Source organism: Neodiprion lecontei, chromosome 4 (genome assembly GCF_021901455.1).
Source record: "Neodiprion lecontei isolate iyNeoLeco1 chromosome 4, iyNeoLeco1.1, whole genome shotgun sequence".
Taxonomy (NCBI): Eukaryota; Metazoa; Arthropoda; class Insecta; order Hymenoptera; family Diprionidae; genus Neodiprion; species Neodiprion lecontei.
Window position 1 is genome coordinate 34,975,796 of NC_060263.1, and position 13,843 is coordinate 34,989,638.

The 13,843-nt window shown below is 39.4% G+C and overlaps 2 protein-coding genes across 6 annotated transcripts in view; one reads left to right on the forward strand and one right to left on the reverse strand.

Annotated features, from left to right (window-relative positions):
- Positions 1-13,843, reverse strand: part of LOC107222397 (transcription factor SUM-1) — a 62,280-nt gene that overhangs the window by 14,055 nt on the left and 34,382 nt on the right. Inside the window, exon 6 of one of the 4 annotated variants that reach the window (XR_006903763.1) lies at positions 3,331-3,430. The exons of the other annotated variants lie outside the window; for them this stretch is intronic. The gene's annotated coding sequence lies outside the window, so the exon portion shown is untranslated. Of the gene's footprint in view, positions 1-3,330; positions 3,431-13,843 lie in introns of those variants that run through there. 4 annotated transcript variants of the gene reach the window in all.
- On the forward strand, positions 887-7,598 carry LOC107222384 (cathepsin L). Of its 2 annotated transcripts, none has more exons than XM_015661736.2 (7): positions 887-1,002; positions 3,942-4,052; positions 4,936-5,088; positions 5,270-5,479; positions 5,856-6,061; positions 6,495-6,646; positions 6,839-7,598. In XM_015661736.2, the coding sequence occupies exons 2-7, from the start codon at positions 3,957-3,959 to the stop codon at positions 7,045-7,047; spliced, it is 1,026 nt and encodes a 341-aa protein (XP_015517222.1). In that variant the 5' UTR covers positions 887-1,002; positions 3,942-3,956; the 3' UTR covers positions 7,048-7,598. The 2 variants fall into 2 exon arrangements, with proteins under 2 accessions (XP_015517222.1, XP_015517230.1); XM_015661744.2 differs by lacking the exon at positions 887-1,002 and adding an exon at positions 3,403-3,537.

The window sequence follows — 13,843 nt, forward strand, 5'->3', positions numbered from 1 at the left end:
ATTGTAGAGACTCGTAACCGGACGAAAACGAGTTTCACGAAGCGTTAATTCGATCCGTCGAAGTAAACTCATATTTACGGTCGCTCTGCTGAGTGCGCTGCACGTTGACGGTTGCTTCTAATAAAGTAACAGAGAGCAGAAAGTACCACGCTTGGATAGTACGAGAATAGACGAATAAAAAATCCAGTCAAACATAAAATACACGAGCAAACAATAACTATAAAATATCCTGCTTTGAAATAATTCAACGATTTAACTTTCTAACTAACCATTAATCCGCCATTTTCCCAAACTCGCAATGCAGTTAAACGATAGTTGGTAAGCCTGTAAATTCCCTGGATCTCATGGTAATAGTGCTCTGCACTAAAAAGCAGGTTATTTTTATATAATTTTATCGAATGCTTACGATTTAGCCGAACGCAAACGTCAATTCTACTGATTATAAAGTATGAACATCAGAAATGCCTGAAATCAATCGTTTCTCGAGCGGAAATTCAATATTTATTCTCGAATCTTCATGATTTTTCCTCGTCGTCCCTCTTTCAAGATATGCGTCAGCACAATGTTCCGAGATGCATATTATTGGGGAGCCAATTCATTTCACTTGACATTTCGCTCGCCATAATAATTTCCCTGTGTAACGGTCAGTAATACATCTAATGGTCACTGTGATTATCCAAGTGAGATAATATTGATAAGAAAATGTTTAAATTTTCCTATTCCAAACCAAATCAAGAATGGGAGAACAATCCCAGGTAGCGAGCGTCTCGTGAGAATGATTAGACATGGAGGCAGGAGCAATAGATAGACTAGGTGACCAAGTCACATGGTTTCCTGTAAAATAAATTGCCCAATCGTGTGACTCGATATTCGCACTGAAGTCTGTCTTCTCGATACCGCGTTGAAGTAGGAAGTCTGTAAAGACTGCTTTGTGCCAGTCGTTAAGCGAAGGGCACGTTGAGCGGACGCAATTTGTGCATAAAATAGTAATCACGTAAATTGGTGAGTTCGAACATATTTATCTAAAATCTAAATATACTTCAATTTATTCGATAAATACTTGGATGTCTTGCTGTCAAATTATCAATTTTCCTATTCCCTTAATTTATATCCGGGATACTCTCATGCTTTCATAATAGAAAAAATATCGCAACATGGACAGATCGTTTAATATTGATAGCAAAATTCAACTTGCGAAAAGTTTGTGAAAAATAATCCATAGTCTTCAAAATAGTAAAATTAAGTGAACGAGTTCCAGAGGGAGTCAAAATTAAAAAAAATCTTCCGGTATGATTTGATATAGAAGCCTTATTCTGCGAATCGATATTTCAATTTGAGAAAAATAAAATAAAATGAGATGTGACCCCACGATAAACTCGTTGGCATAATTTCGTTTACATAATACTTTGTAAACGGAATAATATATTGAAGACGATTTTTTTTCTTTTTTTTCTTGACCTTGGTGAATTGTTGAATAATATTATTCTTGGATATGAAGGTCGAGACATCAAAACACTTTTTTTTTCTTATTGTGTTAACGTTTCAGCCCTGATGGGGACTCGGAACAATTTTATTTAAATCACAGCTGTTCCTTCTGATAAAGTTGCAGAAATGCTATCGGTCTTCAACCAATTCCATCCGAGATTACAATTCACCTCTGAAATAGAGTTTAATCATCGAATCAGCTTTTTGGATGTTCTAATCATTAATGATAACCAGCTCATCAAAACAGATTGGTTCCATAAGGCTACCTGGTCACAAAGGTATTTAAATTTTCATTTTCATGATGAAAAATTAATGATGCATCTGTTGCACAAGTCGATCAAAAAAACTTTATTTCCATCCCACACGTTGCGGGTTTGTTGGAGTCACTCAACAGAATATTCTTTAAGTATAAAATCCAATTTGTGGGTAAATGTGCACATGATCTATCCTCTATGTTTGATTCTGGTAAGGACCCCTCACCCCCGGGTATGCGTTCTGGTGTAGTTTACAAAATTCCCTGCAACCAATGCAACATTCCCTACATAGGTCAAACAAGTAGGCAACTACACACCAGGATAACCGAACATAAACGCAATATCCATGAACACGAGGATAATTATACTGCACTGACGAGGCATGCCATCGATTTCGACCATTCATTCAATTATTCTCAAGCCAGCATTATTGACGTTGAACCATTGTATTACAATAGGTTATTGTTAGAAATGTGCAATATTGTTGCACATCCCAATTCCGCCAATCGAAGACAAGATATTGAACATCTGAGTATTATTTAAACCTCTGTGATACACCCAACGTGATTATCCATTACCGACTAAGCTTGCTCTCGATTTTACCTTCTTAACAAATTTTGGTTTCCATTTAACCCGTTCACTCTGTGTTTGCTCTGATAATGATCGATATCGATCTCCCCCCACTACACACTGGACGTTTCACGTGTTCAAAAGTGCTCCAGACTCAAACCTAAAACGTTCGCTGTGTGTTTTTATTAAATGAACAATAACGATGAATGTTTGGGAGTTACGTATCGCGATCGCAGTGTTTTTTTGTTTTTTTGTTCTTATTCTATTATTCGAACGCATTCACTACATACTAGTGGTTCCTTTTCTTCGTGAATTGAAATTGTCAGTCCACACCAGGTAATTCCTCTCATTTATATTTGCATAAACATCCCTTCTTATTATCTAAACCATTCATGTTTAATTTTGTTATAACGGAGTTGTACATTATTTTATTATTTCTGTTCGTGACAGATGTTTTAAATAAAATTGTTCCGAGGAGGGCCCCCATCAGGGCTGAAACGTTAACACGGAATAATATATTGCCGTGATATCAGAATTGTTTATTGTTACAATGAAATAATATTGACCCATAATTGTTGTGTATCAACACAATTTTATTAATATAATTAGGAACTATAATTGGTTTGATACTCAATCTTCAATCTACACATTTTTTTACGGTTGGGATTTCCATGTTAAATCGATCTATCTAACAAGCAACTATTTCGAACTCTGAAAAATTGTACAAGTAAGCCAACGCAGAATATCAGCATCACTACTACAACAATTCAAATTCATAAACTGCTACGAATAATAATACTGTAACCTTGTAACCAAACTTAATATACTCAACTTGCGAGTGTATAATTAGGTGTTTTCTAAACTTCTACTCAACGATTAATCGCAAAATAAATACCCTCACTCCACTAAAGGGTCGTCTGGGACAATACAGATGATTGTTGATCTCTGGCCGAATGACCTGTAGCGGTTCATAATACGGTAATCCTAGAATCTTAATTCTAATCCAACTCTCTTCTGCCGTTGTAAACGTAACCGATACTTCCTTCTTTTCTTTCTCATCGCGTTTGTCAACAAAAGTTGTACCATCCTCTCGTTGTACGGTTGGCAGAACTCACCGAGAACTGAAAGTGTCACTTGGTTTTGAATCTGAATTGTAAGACGGCGTAACGATACGAGTCGTTTGCTAAATCGTAACAAATAAAAAGAGCAAGGAAAATTGGCAGTTTTGGTACTTTCATCAAAGTAACTTATCGTTAATCACTCAAAAACTCTTTAGATCAGACGTGGTGTGCCTGAGAGGCTAATTTTCGAAAATCTGTTCTAAACTGTGTTACGCCAAACATAAAAATTAGTTACCTTCGTAGGGATGTGTTTGGAGGAAATATGTAGAGAAATCTTTAAAGAAAACAAAACAAACACATGCTTATTATTTGTGACAAAGCCAAAAGCAATTAAGTGAACAAATTCTGAACGAACGAACTGAAACGTGATCGCTGTGCCTGGAAAGTCAGCCGCGCCCGACGGACGATTATTTAATTTCACAGCGTTCTTCGTTTCATGCGTGTTAATTGTCCAATGCGTAATTGTGGACTTCTCATCGGTGATTATTTATGTACATTATGATGTTTTCAGGTTAACTGCGTAATCATGAAGATTTTTCTCGTCTTTTTGGTGGGTGTGGTCGCCGTTAGCAGAGCAAGTATAACCATTGGCCTTGTTAGTGAAGAGTGGGACAAGTTTAAGGTGACGTATACGAAAGTTAATGTGATCTATCACCTTGCGATTTGCGTATATATATATATATATAGAGAGTAAATGAGCCAGTAGTCCGCCATTTTTTTGTTGTTTTTTACCTATCATTAGAATTTAGCGTAAACTGCTGTGAGCATAAAATTCTTCGATTGACAAAAATTTCTCATTTATTCCAAATTTTTCACCATTTTTTAGCAGTTTTCGTAACCACATATGTTTTAACATAACTACTTATAGTTGTTTCGTAGTTTATACTTATACTTTCGCGATTGAATTACTTTTTTAATAATTGAATAGGTAATCGATTTATGTGATTAAATAACTGTGACCAACCACTGGGCCTATTTTTGAAAGTGGAGGACCAATAGCAAACTAATTTGAAACAATGCGAGACAACTTGTTGAGAGAAAAAACAGAACTTTCGACACGTCGCTGTACCAATATTCAGTAGTCCTTTGTATGTTAAATGATCTGCCTTGTTTCAAGTTATATCATCGGTACATACTTTACAAAGTTAACAAAGCTTCGTTTCAAAAAAAAAAATTGATCAATTATCTTGTCTTCACTTGTAATTGTATAACCAATATCTGATAGGCTTTAATTATAACGTAAAACAGTAGTGAAATGGAAAAAAAAATTACTGACCCACCTTTATTGTTCTAATAGAAACCTTAATAATCTCTACTGAACGAAATTTTGATACCGAGCGGAATATAAACAATTTTGTGCGCTGCACCAACAATAAGAGAAACAATGAATATGAAGCTTATCCCTGTAGTATACCTTTCATTATCTATCTTCACTGTATTCTTGTTGTTAGTTAAGAATGTTACACAGCCGCCAACTTATAACATCTGTAATATTTTTTGTACAGCTGATGAATAAGAAACATTATGAGGACGATATGGAGGAAAATTTCAGAATGCACGTATTCATCCACAATAAACTTAAAATTATGAGACACAATTCCCTGTATGAACACGGCGTTGTTTCGTACAAATTGGGACTTAACAAGTACAGTGACATGGTTAGTGCTCTTCTGAGATATCTTTTTACATCATTTGTACATCGATTTTCTCTGCGGATTCGGTTATTTGTATACATCAAAATGTACATAAATTTATAAAATAGTATTACTTTTATTATTTCATCAGTAATTTCAGTTGTTATTTCTTTACAATACGTAAGGCATGACTGTACTTTTACAGCTTATTCATGAATTCGCTGAAACGATGAATGGCTTCAACAAGGTTAGCGACGTACTAAGGCAAGTAATCATGGATGAGCTAATCAATACCACTTTTGTCCAACCTATGTATGCTGAATACCTCTTCAAATCTGTGGACTGGAGAGAGAGGGGAGGTGTAACTCCTGTGATGGATCAGAAAGACTGTGGTTCAGACTGGGCGTTCGCTGCAGTGAGTTCCTTTTTTGTAATCACACATTGAAACCATACCAGATGAGTAAAAGAAATATGATATAGCGATTAGGAAAGGGTTAAAATACGAAAAGCAATTGAGTCGGTAAAGAATTATAATTAAATATTTCATTTTGAATTAATAGCTCGACTATTACGTCAAATATTTTTTCACCATTATTAATGCTTAATATTCAATCGTACCTGCATGCAGGTTATTCCTAATTTTGTGAAATACCAAGCAACAATTTTAAATAATACCGTCTTAATGAAAATGAAAAAGAAAAATTTTTAAATTTAAGGCATTAACAATTTTTGAAGTGGGAAAGTTGTCCACAGTTATTGCAGTAAACATTGTATCAAATCTAATCATGCAGACTGGTGCCGTGGAAGGTCAAATCTTCAGGAAAACGAAAGAGCTAGTGCCTTTGAGTAAGCAAAATTTGATCGATTGTGCTGGCAAGTATGATAGCAATGGATGCGAGGGTGGCACGATGACCGAAGCCTTCGAGTACATTATACGGAACAATGGGATTGACACTGAGGAGAGCTACCCGTATGAGGGAAAAACAAATTCGTGCCGGTAATTAGAATGACGATAATTGATGTGATTCAAGTTCTCAAGCTTTAAACGTATGCGTGCTGCTGTAAGTTTGTACTACCATGTTTTCATTTCGAGATGAGTCTTTTTTTCTCTTAATTTCTCGAACTGATTCGGGTGAGTAAAACACCCGATGCCCCCGATGACGATCGTTAGCATGAATCAAGGAAAATTTGATAAACCTGCACCAATTTTACAACGTAAAATAATTTCAATATTACAAAGAACGTCGCAACTCTCGTTCACTCTCGATTTTGAACGATATTTATTTTATTGCAAACAAAAATTATACCGTGCTTTTCTGTCATACGGATGTAATACGCGTACGTAAGATCGACCTGCGCATGAAAAATGTCCGTAACGAGATTTTTTCGGGGAACTAATATTAATTTACAAGTGCACTTTTCTATCACAGTTACGAACCTCGTAAGATTGGAGCTACCAGTTCTGGCTACACGTATATTAATCGGGGAGATGAGATAACTTTACAGGAGGTTATTGCTGTCGACGGCCCAGTTGCTGTTGCCGTTGATGCTTCCCATGCAAGCTTCCAGTTTTACTCTGAAGGTAATTGGTTGTTCATAATTTTATAAAAGAAAATTAACTCGAATTAATGAAAATTGGTACTGGTGAATACCTTTTTAAAATAAAGAGTCAGTTGAATATCTCACGGTCATCACTAATGCCAAGTCGCGGTTTAGCTCACATCAGCTTCGAATTTCAATTCAACTCAGTATCGAAACATTTTTATTCCTTCAGGTATTTATTACGAACCCGATTGTTCCGATCTTGACCCGGACCACGCAGTCTTGGCCGTCGGTTACGGAACTGATATAAACGGCACGGATTACTGGATCCTCAAGAATAGTTGGGGTACTGATTGGGGCGATCACGGGTATATGAAGTTGGCCCGAAACAAGAACAACCATTGCGGAATCACTTCCTACGCAATCTACCCTCTTGTTTAATCGCAAACTGGAGGACTGAGGTGATGTTATTCATGAATATCTGGAAAAATAAATTGGGGATGTAGGCATGAAAGGGGAAGTACTGTGAATTGTTTCGAGTGTTTCCAGTTCAATACTGTCATGTGGACATGTATTACATTGCTACTGGAAAAGTGATCAATTGCTACATCGTGTTACAGTTGTAGTCAGCCACTTAATGCACTCTGCGTGGCAGTGTAATACATGTGGAGTCGATTTATTTTCTGGAATTATTCAACGGATAACACAAATTTCATATGACGTTCTGGCTAATATCTCAAGGTTTCTATCTTTTTTATTAACACGAAGCGATAGACTTCATATTTTATATACTCGTAATTTTTAAATATTTTCGATGTATAAGTATTAAGTAATAACCGTAGAAATAATCAAATATTATTTGTAATAAATATTCCAGTCCACGGACGGATTTTATCAATACGACATTATAAGCTAATGACACATTTGTAATATTTCATATTTTAAATGTTAATTAATATGGGGAACTTTTAAATAAATTTTGGTAGATTTGATTTTTGTTACTCATTCATTATACATATATCACATTAATAACGTGAAATCTTTAAAAGTAAAATTTTTATCATTTACCACATTATCTAATAATGCGCCTTGGAATAATAAACAAATTTAATACAATATTATACAATCAGGTAATAATCATAAGACGAAACTTAAATTTACTATACTTTGACAAAAATCCATTTATCAGTATACGGGAGTTACGTCTGGGAATTACGAAATTCATGTCAATATCCCAGGAATCCGTAAGTATAGGGAAAGATTTCCATTTGCATTAATTGAAATTAATATCCGACAGTATTGTTATTTCTATGAAAACGTTGTATAACTAGGAGTTGTCGTCGTTGTGGTTCGATCCAACAATTTCAACATTATGATTGACGAATTGGCTTGATTTCCCTCCTTCTCCGTTATTCCATAACTTCACGACTCGTAGAGCAGACAACAACATTTTCTGACAGTCGTACAATTCACAGAAGCAAGCAGAGTGAGTATCAATAACCTTGGTTGGATAGGTTTGTAAATTAGTCGTTTGTGTGCCGCTCTTGTCGACACGGTAAATCCGAGAGCGCGACTTCAGATCCCTCGAGTATGAAACTATAACGGTTTAGTGTTACCGGTAACGCGTAACTTGGTTCAGAGATATCGGATGTGTGGAATTACAGCCAGTTTTCCAAAGTTCGTGAGCGCCGATGTACGTAATCCCGATGCCGGTAGGCCGCGTATCGGATAAACGCGAAAGCTCGGGGGTGCCGCGGAGCTTGCGCATGTCGGAGCGATCCCCGAACGTGGAATAGGACAAGTTAATTGCGCTCGTGACTTCAAACGTTCCGGGCCAATTTGCGAGCTCCTTGAGCTTCGTCTTCGTCGTCCTCGGCTTGACGTCGCCACTCCGAGTACAACGACATGTTGATTTCACCTCATTAAGCCAAAACCGAGAAAGAGAAGGGCAGCAGACGCATTAGGGAACCAGGACTCGTCTTTTCCTAGTCTATAAGTACCGCTGCACTCTGCCGAGTGGTTAGGTATGTACACGTAAAGTAAGCAGCAGCCGCGTATTTTCTCAGTCTGCCTTGAACAGCTTCGTTCCCCTCTTTTTCTCTCCCTCTCTCTCTCTCTCTCTCTCTCTCTCTCTCTTCCTATATCCATCTGAAACTCCCGGGTTATCCCGTGTAATCAACCAAACTCGTCGAAGAGATGCTCGACGTAAAAAGGCTCAAACGACCGGCCCCAAAATTGGATTACTCCAGATGCGGGATTTACTGTTTAAAGAGGCCCTCGACGGTTCACGGTGCTTTCATTGATAATGCATCATGGGAAACAGTTTCACGCTAGGGAAGGGAGAACGTTTCGGTACGAGTGGTAACAGGCACAAGTCATCCGTGAAATTGTTGGAAAATAATATTTCACTCAAATTAATTTAGAAATATCACGGAGCTTTGACGTTCGAATAGAATTGACAGATCGAGGGTAATTTCATACTCGATACAGAGAAATTACTCATTTTCCGTAAGTGAAATCGAGCTCGGGGCGGAAAATCTGAGAGGGACGCGATAAAACGTTTATTTAACGAGAAGATTCGATCGGAATCGAGGAACCGCGATGTTTGCCTAAGTATTTATAAATGAAAGTTATCTCGAGGACTCGCTTCCGCGGATCTGAAAATACGAGAACGCGAATACGTGCTGAATTATGCGCGAACGAATTCCCTCGAATATACGCATAGGTATACGCATTATTTGTTAATCCGATGATCTCTTCGCTGATACATGGCCCCGGCCCTTGGATCTGGCCGTGGGAGTTTTGACGGGTACCCAAATATTATTTTATTTTTTTTTTATTCCGAAATCGAGAGGCATAATAATTAACGTTGCGGTGAGCTTGCGTGCGGAGGCAGATAAGAAAGCTTCGGGGCCATCGCCGGGCGTTGTGGCTGAGGAAAAGACGAAATGAAAAACGGTTGGAAAAAGGATGAAAGGATGAAAGGATGAAAGGAAAAATAAAAGAACTGCACTTAGCGTTTGAAGCCTCGCAAAATTTCAACCGTTGATATATATTCTCACGTATACGTGTATGTGTTTATGTATATTACATATACGTATACGTAAGCTCGCACCTCGAAAGTGCCATAAATTGTTACGCCACATTGGTTTGACGCATCGCTATACAAGCAGCAGAAGTTGTAGCTGTGACGCCATGTACACAGGACTTAAGCACAACGGAAGCCAGGCCAAAATATACACACTTTGCCGAATTTAAATATTTAAAAATAAAAACACGCGTTTTCGGTAGCCATATGAAGTTTGAAATGAAAAACCGTTTGCATATTCGTCGGTCAACAACGCGGTGAGACGCGTATTTTGCAAGTTTAACGGACCCCGAGCGAAATGTTTGTGAAGTTTTTTAGCTGTAGATTGTCTTCGAACTCGTTGCGGGAAAGAAATTATTAACCGTTTACTCTCCGCCTCCGTTTGTTCGGATGATTGATCGAATAAAGCGTCGCACCGGTACGAGTATAAATCTTTTCTACCGAGGAATTGCAGTCCGCGTTCACCGAGTTGTTGACAAAATAACTTTGCACGCTGTTCGGGATGAGGAAAAAAAATTAGCCAGCGAACAACAGTAAAATGTGTAATACAGCAAGTGCTCGACTATAAGTGGAGTAAAAATGAAGTCGAAGAAATTGTTGTGCTTGTTTTTAACGGATACCTGACGTTTGAAGCTCGGGAGCTTTTGCTGCGAGCTCTGGCGAGGCTGCTCGGAGCTTCTCTTTTGTTTAGCTGGTAAAACGCCTTGTTACAATACTTGCGCAAGCTTCTCGGATCGAGCTTAAAGTAGGTACTCTTACCTCCGGCTCTACGTATGTGCACGTGTACACGGGGATAGGTGCACACGATGCGATTCGTCGTCTCCGAGAGGGTCTCTTGCATTTTTTAAAACCAAGTAAGAACCGTGAGGTTCGGATGCTCGTTGCACATTTGCTAATACTGTAACGCTCAAGAGCTTGAGCAATTGCTGGATTAAAAATGAATAATTCACTCAGCCGCTGCTCCAGCGGCATAAATTTGCCCCTGGAGTAAATTGCCCGTACATCTTTCAAAACTTCTTTCTCGCCTAACTGCAACTGCTGAAATTTTGCGCATCGTTTCAACTTGCCAGCTCCGTTTGAGATCCGGAATTCGGTGTTTCGTATCCGATCGAAAACGTAACATGGAACCAGAAATTACGAGTTACTGGCAAATCGATTATTTCATTCCCCCTGTTACAATTTTTTACCCTAACGATTAACCCTTTGAGGGGTACATCTTTCTACTGAACAAATTTGAAAAATCTCAGGTGATCTGTAAGCTGTCGTGGTCGCTGATTACGATCCTGAAGTCGGAATTACGAAACACAAAATGGCGGAAAAAAATTCTGAAATAAAAATATGTATTAAAATTCGTTACAGAAAAATTGATTTTTTGGCCGTTGAAAAGGCGAGTGTTTTCACGTTAATTGTTTATAACAAACGTACAAATAAATAAATCATTGTAATTTTGTATTATATTTTAATGACTCGCGTATACCAAGAGTCTAAAAAGTGTTTACGTGCGTATAAAAAGTGTAAAAATATATTAGAAATATGAACAAAATTGAGAATTACAAACTGCCCCTCAAAGGGTTAATTGATTCTGAGTGACCAATTGTTAACGCACGGTGTAAATTGACATTTTTGTATCGCCGTGGAAGACGCCGCAAAATAATCCGGGAAATCTAACTCTTACAAGTTGGAGAGATTTTCTCGTCGTCGGTTGACGTTTACCGCAGTTTCCCTGCCTCCGGGGCAACGGTATGGAAGCCATTTTGAAATAACTCGTGGGAAATGAGCCGGATCGAGCAGGCATTAATTAAAATAATCAGGGTTTGCACTAGCCGTGTTCCACGGTTGAACAAATTACTTGGCACCACCGCGCCTCCACCCTGCAACTGATATATCACCATCCCTATACGTTACTACACTCACACTTTTATACCGGCCGGCGGAATCGGCACACCGGGTAAAATTGCGAAACGGAAAAAAGCTGAGACTGCCGAATGATTTTTACTTCCCGTTCTTCTCACGGGACGCTATTAAACGCGTGTAATTCTCGCTTTCCTTTTGCCCTTCCATTTTCTAGCAAGACGGAGGTGACGACGAGTCGTCGGTTCGTCGGTAGCAAATTTTTCCTAGTAATACACAACCCGGGGTTCCGCTTCACGGAGGTAAAAAAGCGCTGCCCGCAGGAGGAACTATTTTGTACGTTCCTACGTGCGACAAGCTTGACGTCGTGTATTTCGGACGGTTACGACTTCCTCCCGTCTCTATCCGGGCGGCGTCGCCGTTCGGTCGTGCACAACGGATTATACTCGCAGTGATAAATTTCAGCCCTCAACCTCCGAGCAGTCAGCCGGCGAGCGTCGAAGAGTCGGGCGAAAAAAATTGATCGTACTTGCGATTTAATTAGCCCGAGCCAAAATCTTACGCCGCATGCCGCGGTCGAAGATCGGCCGTCGTCGGAGCTTGGAAGAGAAGCCGCGCTTGCCGAGCTTGCGAGTATCTCAAGCATTCGCGTCTCTCTTCGTAATCTCTCCATCTCGCTTTACCCACGCATATTCAGGCATATCGCGTTTGTTTCCACTCATGTAATACAGAGGGAGACTGTCTTTCTCGACTAAATTATGCTCCACGCTCGCCGATGCCCAGGTATTCATTAACGCTAATTAATCCGAAGTTGTATTAATAGGTCATACTCGTGTATACTCCGCTAGTACACGCGCCGCTGCCTATCGTCCATCTAGACTTCAACCCGGCTCGCCGGATCTCCGTCTTGCTCCTTTTTCCGTGATATCTTCCAGCTTTCTCTCTCTATATATACCCGATGCTCTCGGCCATGTGCACGAGGACACTTTCCCTCGCGACCTGATGAAATTAAATTTCCTCTGTAGAAGAAATGAAATTCGTGCTGCCCAAAGCACATGGGAAACTTACTTTTCTCCCCGGCTCGAACAGGCTACGGTAGGTAAAATCATCCGGTCAATATATAATCCTGTGATTTCGAGTCTCGTATTACTGAGCGATGTTCCGTCGCAGTTTCGGTTCCGTAAAAATTTTTTTGATCAAAGCGAAAATTCCAATTTTTACTCCCCAAAGAAATTTATGCACCGAGATAGAAGCCGCTGGGCGACACGCGTCATTCCCAGAGAAGTGTGCTATAGGCGCACCCAGTGTTAGTCTGTTGTGTCTCATGCTCGCTATACCCAGATACCCAGATACTATAAATATCACTCGAAGAATGTTTGCTTTTATTTTGATCCTGAGATTCCACGTCGCTAAACTGTCCTCCGATACGCTACCGCTTGTATTATACTTACACCTATGCACACCGGAAAACGACGAGTAGCGTAGGTCGACGTGTTGTACCGGTCAAAAGCTTCGGAGGGAGCTTTGCTCGGTCAGAAATTAATTGAACATCAGGTGGAGCGGCATTTTCCGATCAGGCTTTACCGACGCGGTCATTTATCGGAGTTTGAGAACTCATCGTGCTCAAGTGCTTTTCTTTCGCAATTTTTCACAGTCCGATCAACACTGTTCTGTTTTTTAAAACTTCAGCCGATGTGTAAACGAACCCTTCCGTCAGTGGAGAGAGTTTTATCGGTCCGGACTATATTTGTGTTAAATTTAAATACCAAGCGCCTAACGTTTGTTGTTCGGCGGAATTGGAGTCACCCTTGAGAGCGAATGGTGAATATGTTGGATGCTGTAGATTCGATGTGAGGTGAAAAAGTATTCGATTACCCTCGAAACTTTGAAGTGAGTATACGTGTACGCCAAAACGTCTTTCGAGTATTTCCGCATTGACAACAGTGCGGAAGTACAGTATAACGACGAACTAATATCGTTTGCAGCCGTTCTCTTTCTGTAGTCTTTCCATGGAGTGTGCAATTAGGAAAGAATCGCGATCGTGCAACTGCATCCACGGAAGAAGAAAAACTAAGTAGGTAAACAAGAGTGAAAAAAGAGCACGAGAGCATGGCAAACATTGCGTAAAGGCTAGTTAGCGTTGGATTTGGCCGAGTCCCATGAGTTATACGAGTATCTCTGGTATGAGAGGCGACATTTTCGTTCTCGTATTCCGTACATTGAACGCTAAAGGCGGACTATGTAGCGGTGCAAATTTGCATCGCGGAACACGAACGAGGCCTCTTTTCCCAGCCAAAG